Here is a 10,997-nt window from a genome sequence, read left to right as displayed (position 1 = left end):
ACTACTTTTGTAATTCTTTCCTCACTTTTTTAAAAAAAACTACCCATACTGACCATTCACATGGATAGCTTAAATTTTAATGAATTTACTTTTCAAGGAAAAGAAATCAATAAAAATGTTTATTTTTAAAAAATGACTTTAGTTTTTAAAAAGCACTTTGTACATATGTGATTACATTTGTAACTTATTGAAAATACCAAGTTTAAGATTGTTAGGTTAAAAAGTAGTATCAAAAAAATACAAAAAAAAGAAAAAAGAAAACAAAAGTAGTTATCAGTTCTTAGCAACCTCAAAACAACCTTTAACTATGTAATAGCTTCATAACAAATTAACTCCTCCCTAACCACCATTATTAATGCATATTTTCTTAGGTTAAATAGATTTGTGTCATTATTTGCCACTCTATATAACACCATATACCCCTTTAAAATCTCATTTGATCTGAGTCACCCTAATTCTCAATTTACTCCTCCATTCTTCCTGGAATGAGAACAGGCTCGAGTTGAAAGACTGATGAAAGCTAACGGTAGGCTAATGGAGAGGCATTCTGCCTGAGGTGATTAACTTGATTCATTTCATCTACAAACACTACAGTAAACACCATTCCCGGCTATTTTATAGATATAGTCTAGACTGTCACCCGTGATATTATATATGCTTCATTCCCAGAAATCTAAACGTCTACTAGGGAACAAAGTAGCTCTAAAGACATTCATTTTTGCTTAAAATAAAATTACTAATCTGTCCTAGTGAAAAAGACATAAAATGGCAAATAAAAGTACGGTGAACATTGAGATCGACAGTGCTAGTTTTAAAAATCATCATCTATGATTTATTTATGTTTAAAATATATTTGAGAAGACTTTACAAGACTACTTATAGTCATGTATAGTTTCAAAGGAACTTTAAAAAAATTACAGTTTAACTCCATGCAGTATTTTTTTTAACTTCTCTTCTCTTCTGATTCCTCTGCAAATTTCAATTTCTCTTTTAATTCCTTCTGATCTCTGGAATATTGTTCAAATATTGGTTGAAAAATATATATTCCTCCAGCAACTCCAAGAATGCTGGCAAAAAGTAGTTGTGGAAGAGTCAATCTCCCAAACATTTTTCGACAAATGCCACACGGTGCAAAGATGTTTTGAAAAATTATACTCCACTCAGGAAATCTCTTCAGATCTGTGTGCAAAGAAAATGGAAAACAGAGCAATAAGTTAGAACAAGATTCTTTTTAAAGATTTCATGTTGCTGTTTTGCTCCTGAGTGAACAGTTTTTGTCATAATATTTAAATATCACTTACTGGTTAAACCAAAATAGTTTTTATATATATATATATATATAAAATATATATATATTTTATACATATATATTTTTATACATATAAATATATATATTTAAGGAGTATGGAAAAGACAGGGGATGGTGTAAAACAAAGCTAAATCCTATTATAGAATGTTCTCAATGGTTTAAAATGGATAATCTAAAAGGGCAGAAGTGGGACAAGGTCCAGCCATAGTTTTTATGCCTTTAAAGACATGCCAGTCCAATCTGGAGGTAGGAGATAGAGAAAACGGTACTTTTCACTATTAGCCCGTCTTTATTATCTTCTATTTTTTGGAAATACGTATTACATATGATTACAAACAGTAGTTTTTTTTAAAAAAAAAAAAAACAGACTAGTCCTGTTGTGCCTCGGTGGATGAGAGCCAGCCTGTGAGCCAAAGGGTCACAGGTTCAATTGTTCAATTCCCAGTGAGGACACCTGCCTGGGTTGCAGTCTAGGTCCCCAGTAGGGAGCGCTCGAGAGGTAACCACACACTGATGTTTCCCTCCCTCCCTCCCTTCACCTCTCTTTAAAAATAAATTTTAAAAAAAATTTTTTTAAGGCTAAAATTTTTTAAGTTCCCTTTGATCTTTTTATTAAGTACAAGTAGACATCAAATGTAAATCATTTGACATCCATTTTTGACAAAAATACAACAGAGATTTGGCTGGTTTTACTTCTAACAACAGAAGTTAAGACTCTAGCACTTCTTAAAAAGTTATACTCTTTGCCTCTATACTTCACAGACATCTTAGTCTCCAGAGAAACTAGGTAGGTGTTTATGAATGGGGACAGCAGAGCAAAGAATTTACATGTTTTCATTACTATAACAGTATTTCATAGCCTCCTAGATCAATCTTGAAGGTCACAAAAATCATTAGGGGCAGAACTGATACTGGAAACTAGCTTGCCCTTAGTCACTAAAATGTAATTTAAACTAATCTGGGAAGGAAAACACCTGTTTTCTCCCAGACTCTACCATTAACTAGATATATGACAATGTCACTAAGCATGTTAAGTGTTAAAAAGGAAGGAAAAAAAAAAAAAAAAGTCATTTGCTCTTTGGAAAATTGGTAATTAAACCATACCAAAAATAAGAAAGTTATTCTTCTGCCACTAGCTGGCTAACTGACCCTGACCAAGTCATTTTATCTTTTAAACCTCATTTTCCGTATCTGTACAACGGCCTACCCTGCCTACCTCGTTCAACAAATAGTTATTGTGTGATCACCCCAACATGTTTATAAGTATCATTACAGGCATACCTCGGAGATATTGCAGATTTGGTTCCAGAGCACCATAATAAAGAGACTATCACAATAAAGCAAGTCTCACAATTTTTTTTGGTGTCCCAGTGCATATAAAAGTTACGTTTACACTATAATGAAGCACGTTAAATGGGCAATAGCATTATGTTTAAAAAACAATGTACATACCTTAACTTAAAAATACTTTATTGCTAAAAAATGCTAACCATCATCTGAGCCTTCAGTGAGTCGTAATCTTTTTGCTGGTGGAGGGTCTTGCTTTGATGTTGATGGCTGCTGACTGATCGGGGTGGTGGTTGCTAAAGTTTGGGGTGGCTGTAGCAATTTCTTAAAATGAGTAAAAAATGAGGTTTGCTGCTTGGATTGACTCTTCCTTTCACGAAGGATTTCTCTGTAGCATGCGATGCTATTTGACAGCATTTTACCCACAGAAGAACTTCTTTCAAAATTGGAGTCAATCCTCTCAAATCCTGCTGCTGCTTTGTCAACTAAACTTATGTAATGTTCTAAATCCTTTGTTGTCATTTCAACAATCTTCAAGGCTTCTTTGCCAGAAGTGGATTCCATCTCAAGAAACCACTTTCTTTGCCCATTCACAAGAAGCAACTCCTCATCTGTTAAAACACTTGCTGTTTCACCTTGTGCTTTTATGTTACTGAGCCGGCTTCTCTCCTTAAACCTCTTGAACCAACCTCTGCTAGCTTCAAACTTTTCTTCTGCAGCTTCCTCCCCTCTCTCAGCCTTCATAGAATTGAAGAGAGTTAGGGCCTTGCTCTGTATAAGGCTCTGGCTTAAGGGAATGTTGTGGCTGGTCTGATCTTCTATCCAGACCACTAAAACTTTCTCCATATCAGCAATAAGGCTGTTTCGCTTTCTTATCATACGTGTATTCAATGGAGTAGCACTTTCAATTTCCTTCAAAAACTTTTCCTTTGCATTCACAACTTGGCTAACTGTTTGGCGCAAGAGGCCTAGCTTTCGGCCTATCTCAGCTTTTGATAAGCCTTCCTCACTAAGTCTAATCATTTCTAGTTTTTGATTTAAAGTGAGAGATATGCGACTCTTCCTTTCACTTGAACACTTAGAAGCCATTGTAGGATTATCAACTGGCCTAATTTCAATATTGTTGTATATCTGGAAATAGGAAGGCCTGAGGATAGGGAAGAGTACCAGAGGAAGGCCGGCGGTGGAGCAGTCAGAACACCAACATTTATCAACTAAGTCCGTCTTCTATTGTGGGCATAGTTCGCGGCACCCCAAAACAATGACAATTGTAATGTAGACGATCACTGATCACAGGTCACCATAACAAATACAACAATAATCAAAAAGTTTGAAATGTTGCGAGTTACCAAAACGTGACAGTGAGACACAAAGTGAATAAATGCTGTTGAAAAAATGGCGCTGATGGACTTGCTCCTCTTAGGCTTGCCAGAAACCTTCAAGTTGTTTGTTTTGTTTTTTTTTTAAAGAAAAAGAAGAAGAAAAAAAAAAAAAGCCCGCAATATCTGCGAAGCGCAATAAAGCAAAGCGCAACGAAACGAGGTATGCCTGCACTATCACTATTACCATTCAGACATCTCCCACCGTTCAGCTCTCACTCCAAGTCACTGACCCCGCCTCCCGCCTGTCCCTCCGAAGGTGATATCCGCTCACTCCAGCAGTTTCCGGATCCCGCGGCTCACGGACCGCCAAACCAGAGGCCGCAGCAATCCGCGACAGAGGAAAACGCCTACGGGAAAGTGCGTGCAAGCCCTAGGCTGAGTTTAGGTGCCCCAATCAAACCTGCAGCTCTCGGCTGCGAAGTCACCACCTTTGGAAGTTCGCGACAGTTGCCCTTTCCCGGCTCCCTCTGCGCCGGCCCCGGACGGCTGCTCGCAAAGGCCAAACTTAGTGAGTCCAAAATTAGTGCGCGCTGCGACAGCCTACCTCTACGGAGGAAGGTGGTGGCCCCGGATTCTCAGAGGTCCAGCAGTATGGAGCGAGAGCCCAGAGACGGAAGCCTCTTTTTCCGCCGTCTCCGGAGCCGCTCCCACGAGAAGGTGAAGCTGCGAAAGAGAAAGTCAGTCCTGTACCTGAGAACCGAGAAGAGCTCGGAGCCCCGCGGAGGTGAGTGAGGAGAATGAGGACGCCCAGGGAAAGGTAGTGGCGGGAAGTCGCGGGCTCGGTGCGAGGGCTCCACCTGCTGGATGGGGGTGCCAAGAAATCGAAGTGCCCTGGAGATAGGGCGCTCCACCCCTGCCGCTTGCACGGCATTGTATTGTGCATCGGGTAGTGCCGCCTTCCCCGCAGCCGTGTTAAGTGACTAGGCATGATGCGGCCATCCTATTTTATACGGGCCACCCAGGCCAGGCGTTACCTAAGGTTTAGCAGCGGCGAGGGGCCGATTCCTGGAGAGGGACCCCGTCCGATCCCGCCATATTTCATTTGCCCCCTCTGCGTTCTCTTTGGTCAGGATGTGCTGTTGGCAGGAGAATAATTACCCCAGCAAGTTGCGGGGAGCGGGGGATTTAATATAAAGATGGACTTCTCATTCATTCAGTAGTTATTGACTGTAGCCCTTTATGTGACAAGGGCAGTATGGGCCGTATAAAATGAATGCCTAAAATGAACTCTGGAAACCTGAGACCAATAAAAAGGAAACCTAGAAATTCAATAAAAATTAAGGCATTAATAAATAAGTAAATTTTTAAGAAAAGAAAGGGGAAATCTTTTTGCTAACTGAAAAGCGAGGGTGGGAGGAGTGTGACCGGGCATGGGGGATGGTGGGGAGGAGAGCCAGCTGGGCCCCAGCCCTCTTGCTTCCTTCCCCTAACCCACAGCTTGTTAGAAGTTGGGTGCCGGCAAGGTAACGGTTAGCAAGGACAGTAAATTACCATACTTTTAACAGGCTTACATTTGGACTTTTAGGTATTCAAGATCAGTTGTTCAAGGGCCAGTTCTATTTTTTTCTTCTGCCTCAGTCCACAGAGAAAAGGCAGGGAGGTGGGGACAACAGAGATAGTCCATTGAGCTTTCTTTTAGTGTTTCTGGAAAAGGAACGTTCAAATGGGGCATGTATGTTGTGTTGAATGTACCAGTTGTCCGAGAAACATTTAAAATGTGTTTGATGACAATAAGGGAGGAGACTGGCAGGAACCCAGAATGATAGCAAAGAATCACAGTGGATCAGAATTAGCTTGCAAACTCACATACTCAGGAGGTCAACACAGGCGAGGCAAAATAAGTCAGAGCACCCTATATTTCAGTACCAGTCAGTTGTTGCCAATTGAGTTCTGTGTTGCCAGATCTTAATTTTGAAATGCTGCAATAGAGAATGTAATATAAATTCTGAGTTTTTAAATTTTGGCAACTAAATTTAAATTTTTGAAAAAACACTCTGTATTTAGCCTAGCTGCTGTCCATCTATGGTTAAGAGCAGGGTGTTGGAGTCAGCAGATAGACCTAATTTTGAATCCTGTTGAGTCATTTACAACTTTTTGACTTTGGACAAGGCAATTTACTTCTCGGCCTCACTTTCCTTGTTTGTAAAATGGGCAAGTATCTACTTCATAACATTATTTTGAGGACTAAATGAGATAATGCATGAAAAGAGAGAAACTTAGTGCCTGGCATATAGTAAGCACCAATAGGGGTATTTAAAAATGTTCAGAAGCTCATTTTATTTTATAAGTCACTGTTTGGCACATGTATAAAAAGTTGCTACCAAAGTTAGTAATTGGTTAGCTGGTTTCTTTCATTAGATACACATATAGTATAAGCTAATCCACCTAAGGCCTTAGTTAACCCAATCACTTTTTCAATATTTATCTTCTCTTTATAGAATAAGCTGCAAGAAAGATAGGTTAAATGAAAGGAGTGGTAAATCACCCAGCTGGGAGTCCGTGCTTTGAGAGTACTTTGGAGAGGGCAGAGTTCACTGATGTGACTTAACAGGGCCTGAACAAAGGGCCAACCAGAGCAGCAGATCTTAGTTCTGAAAGCAGAATTTGCCTGACTCTTGTGTCACAATTACCTTATTTGTTTTGTTTTTCAGATCTTCTTGGTGAAAACATTTATCTGGTCTTGTTTACCATAACATTACGAATATGTAACTGCTTTTTAGTCCAGACAAGTTTTGTTCCAGATGAGTACTGGCAGTCTCTTGAAGTTGCACATCATATGGTTTTCAAATATCCTTTGTGGTTTCTTTTCCAGGTTAGGAATGTGTATCATTTTAGGAATTGTGTCAGTTTCTCGTTACACTTTTTCAATCAGTCCTCCATATTTTCTCCAAATAATTTTAATTTATCAAAATACACCAATATTTTATGCTAATATTTCTTCTATATATTTCTTTGATGTTAATGTACTTGACTTAACCTTTAGCATATACTCCCACAGTGCTCAGTAATGTGGAGGGCATATATGAGGTAAAAAAAACACATTCCTGCCTTGAAGAAGCTAAAGAGTTTAGTTGGCCAATTGCATTTTTAATTTAAATATCTAGTATAAAATGCTGTATTTTTGAGCTACTGTGTCAAAAGATAAAATAGTTTTATATATGAAAATGAAAGTTGGTTTTGTTTCAATGCAATTTAACATTAATCCTTAATATTACTAATTATGGTTATTTGACCTGGGAATGGACAGAAAGATTAAGAGGTTATACTTACCCCTTAATCTTTGCAAGCATTTACAAGATTTTGCATCTTTTGGGGAAAGATAGTGTTCAGTTGCTGGTAAGTTTTACATAAAAGTAATCAAAATAATTCTTAAGAGTGGATTTATTCCATCCTTTTTTAAAGGTTAGTGTATATTAACTAAATGGTATTGTTGGTATCATGAAATTTGTTTTTAAAAGGCTATTATTGCTAAACTCTCACCATATATATATATCTGGAAAGCACAGGGTTTCAAAGACAGGCTATGATGTAACTCCTTTAATATGTGCTAAAACATAAGACTGAGCATGAAAGTGTCCTGCTGGGAGCAATCCTGTTAAGATTTTCAGAATGACTACATTATATATTATTATTTAGACTTTACAAGTATATTTCCTTCATAGAGAATCACTTGAAAACAGGTTGTATCTTGTTTTTCTAATTTGTGAGCAGCAGACCATGTTATATGAGCTTATGAAGACTTAAATACACATAAACACACTGAGAATTGTGTTGAAATTAAAACTTAGAAAGAATTTGACAAAAATTTAATGATGTGCATAATCATTGTGCTATGCTATAATTAGGCATCAGTAGTAAATAGGGCTGTAATTCATGAATCATGGATTTCTGGGGTTATTTGTCAGGAGAAGATACGAAGGAAAAACTAATAGTGCAGAAGTTTCTCTAACCTCACTGTCAAGATCTTTTTTTTTTTTTCTTTTAAGATTTTATTTATTTTAGAAAGAGGGGAACGGAGGGAAACATTTATCAGTTGCTTCTAGCAAGTGCCCTAACCGGGAACCTGGCCCAGAACGCAGGCACGTGCCCTGAACAGGGATTGAACTGATGACCTTTAGGTTTGCAAGCTGATGCTCACCCACTGAGCCATACCAGTGAGGGCTCACTGTTAGGTTCCTTTAAGGTATCATCAAGTTGGAATCATAATTTTGGGCATTTCCTATTTTCTGTTGGGGAAATACCTCAGAATTCCAAAGGCAGTCTAAATCCTGAGGGTTTTTTGAAGACTGAAAGACATTGAGATTCTTTGGGGAAGAGTGGGGGTTGTTTTTGTTTTTTTTAAGGTAGGATTTTACCCTTCCCTTCTCAATGATACTTGATTCTCCATTATTGAGAAACAAGGATCAGACCTGTGAAACAGATGCTTCTCATGGAAGTATCCTGAGAAGTAACAGAGATTCTGTTATGGACACAGGCAAAACTTAGGAACTGTGAATTCTCTCCTCTCCTCTCAGGGCTAGTCACTAGTTTGTAGATCATGCAGGGTATCTAGTCTGGAACCATGGGCAGATGTACATAATGTCACCAGCGATATATATCCCAGGAAGTAGGTTATATTATAAATGAAAGGGTCTTCAAGATAGAAAAACCTCCTATTCCTCCAAGATCTGCCCACTGCCTTCAACCTGTGGCAGACCCACCTGGCCATTTTGTGATTTAAAGGAAACCTCCCCTGGTCTCCATCCCTACCCCACACCATCACCACGCCCAAAAAAGCACCTGGTCACGTTCCACGTAGAGAAAATTAGGATGCTATCAGTCATTCGTACTATCATATTATTTTAAATAAAGACCATATAATGTTGAACTAGAAGGGGTCAGAGAAGTGAAGTACTTACACAGACAAAGATCACAGCATGTTAAAAGCAGAGCTAAAACTAGATCCAAGGTCTTTCCAGATCGCTTCTCTCCAAATTGTATAAGGTGTGTGTACAAAATGAGGGATGACTTAGAGCTGCACTGTCTGATACGGTAGTCACTAGCCACATGTGGTTTGTAAAGACTTGTGACTAGTCCAAAATGAGAAGTACTATAAGTGTGAAATATATATTGGGTGTCAAAGACCTAGTATGAAATAATGTAAAATATTTCTATAATTTTTATATTGATCAAAATGTTCAAATGATCATATTTTAAATATATTGAGTTAAACAAAACAACTAAAATTCATTTTACCTGTTTGTGTTTTTTTTTTACTCTTTAATTTGGCTACTATAAAATTTTAGATTACGTATGTGGTTCACATTCTATTCCTACTAGACAGTGCTGGCTTAGAACATGTGAGAAGAAAGAGGGATAAGAAGGGAGACCTGATGGGGTACCACCATGGGGCTTTGAATAGTCAGAAGATGGTGCAAGAGCATTTGGCTCCTGGAACTTAAGGGAGGAATCAGGAGCTTAAAGAACAGGATTATAGAATGGTAAGCTGCCAACCAAGCCTGGTCCTCTAGATTTACCCCTGGCATGTTCCTTCTTCTCTTTGCCCCACGCCACTACCTTATGTTTTCCAGAAACCATATGAAACTATTATTTAATTCTTGTCAGGTCCTTAGTATAACCTGGAAAATGATGTTACCTTAACTGTTTGGAGAGACTGCTAATAACTGAGAATTTACAACTCCTTTGTGTTGTGCTAAAATCTATATTCTTTTAAATTTAAGATTTCTATATTACAACCTTTCAAAAACTTTTATTTATCCAGGATGAATATCTTTAGTTCTAAACCTCATAATCGGATAATGTCCTCTAAACATCTTATAATTAATACCCTTCTTAAAATGTGGGTCTCCAAACTGAGCATAATATTGAAAGTTAGGGTAACTAGCCCAGAATAGCATAGTGGGACCATTTACCTCATAAATACTGTACTTCTCTCAGTGCACGAGGATTCTTTTAGTTTTTTAGTGGCTGCCGTACACCGTTGGCTCATACTAAACTTGTAGCCAGATTGAGCGTCAAATAAACCACTTTCAGTCCAGGGAGGTAAGCATGGCTCTTATAGATTTCTATGCAGAGTAAACAAAAGATATTTAATAGGTGCCCTTTACTACATTTTATAGGGCACAGTTTAAGTGAAATTATGAAGTACAGAATACTTATAACTCTTAAGATTTAAACAATTACAGATTAATGAAAAGAAAACACACAGCGAAAGTGTTAAAAGCCACGAGCAACTGAAAGTTAAGCAGCTCTAATTATAATGTAAAGTTAATAAAGATTTAAGCCAACAAAAATACAGATTTACATGTTTTTAGAAATATATGAATAAACCAACATTAAATTATGCTCAACAGTAAAGTATTATTTTATTAATGATAATTATGACACTATTTTAAACTCTTGAGATGCTAATGTATAGCATTGAAATTAGTAAGTTATACAGTGATGGGCAAAAGTAGGTTTGCAGTTGTTCCTATGGAAAATAATACAATAATAAATAATAATACAAGAATAAACTTTTGCCTAAGTGGATTGAGTGTCGGCCTGCCAAGCAAAGGGTCGCTGGTTCAACTCCTAGTCAGGGCGCATGCCTGGGTTGTAGACCAGGTCCCCGATCGGGGGGTGCGCGAGAGGCATCCACACATTGATGTTTCCCTCTTTCTCCCTCCCCCACTCTCTAAAAATAAATAAATAAAAATCTTTAAAAAAAAAGAATAAACTCTTGTGTTTCTCATACTTAAAACTATAAACCTACTTTTGCCTACCTCTGTATATATACACATATAATCTTTTAATGCCTTAAGTTTTCCCTTAAATTTACTTTTTAATGTCAAAAATATTATTTTATTATCTATATTGTAAGATGAGGAAGCGTTGTAACTTAATAGCTAAGAGGAGCTATTAAACACAGGCTTTGGAGCCAGGGAGACCTGTGTTTGAACCCTGGCTTTCACATTAACTAACTATACAGCCTTGGGAAAATTTAACCACTCTGTGCCTCAGTTTTCTCATTTATAAAA

At 37.8% G+C, this 10,997-nt stretch overlaps 2 protein-coding genes across 2 annotated transcripts in view; both read right to left on the bottom strand.

Annotated features, from left to right (window-relative positions):
- Positions 1-339: 339 nt before the first annotated feature.
- PIGBOS1 (PIGB opposite strand 1) lies at positions 340-1,108 on the bottom strand. The gene has a single exon (XM_054565399.1). It carries the CDS (start codon positions 1,106-1,108, stop codon positions 944-946), a length of 165 nt encoding a protein of 54 aa, XP_054421374.1. The 3' UTR covers positions 340-943.
- The window catches only part of CCPG1 (cell cycle progression 1), a 78,212-nt gene continuing 68,277 nt past the window's right edge, over positions 1,063-10,997 (bottom strand). Inside the window, exons 10-11 of the mRNA XM_054565394.1 lie at positions 4,523-4,641; positions 1,063-1,179 (exon numbers count right to left, since the gene is read on the bottom strand). Of these exons, the coding sequence (XP_054421369.1) occupies positions 1,174-1,179; positions 4,523-4,641 (125 nt within the window). The 3' untranslated portion in view covers positions 1,063-1,173. The remainder of the gene's footprint in view (positions 1,180-4,522; positions 4,642-10,997) is intronic.

Source organism: Pteronotus mesoamericanus, unplaced genomic scaffold (assembly GCF_021234165.1).
Source record: "Pteronotus mesoamericanus isolate MK-2021 breed Mesoamerican mustached bat unplaced genomic scaffold, CSHL_Meso_final contig_164, whole genome shotgun sequence".
In the NCBI taxonomy this organism is placed as follows: Eukaryota; Metazoa; Chordata; class Mammalia; order Chiroptera; family Mormoopidae; genus Pteronotus; species Pteronotus mesoamericanus.
This window is presented reverse-complemented; position numbering and strand designations above follow the sequence as displayed.

Bases quoted from the DNA above. Each gene is read 5' to 3' on its own strand.
- PIGBOS1 (XM_054565399.1), bottom strand. From the start codon at position 1,108: ATGTTTGGGAGATTGACTCTTCCACAACTACTTTTTGCCAGCATTCTT.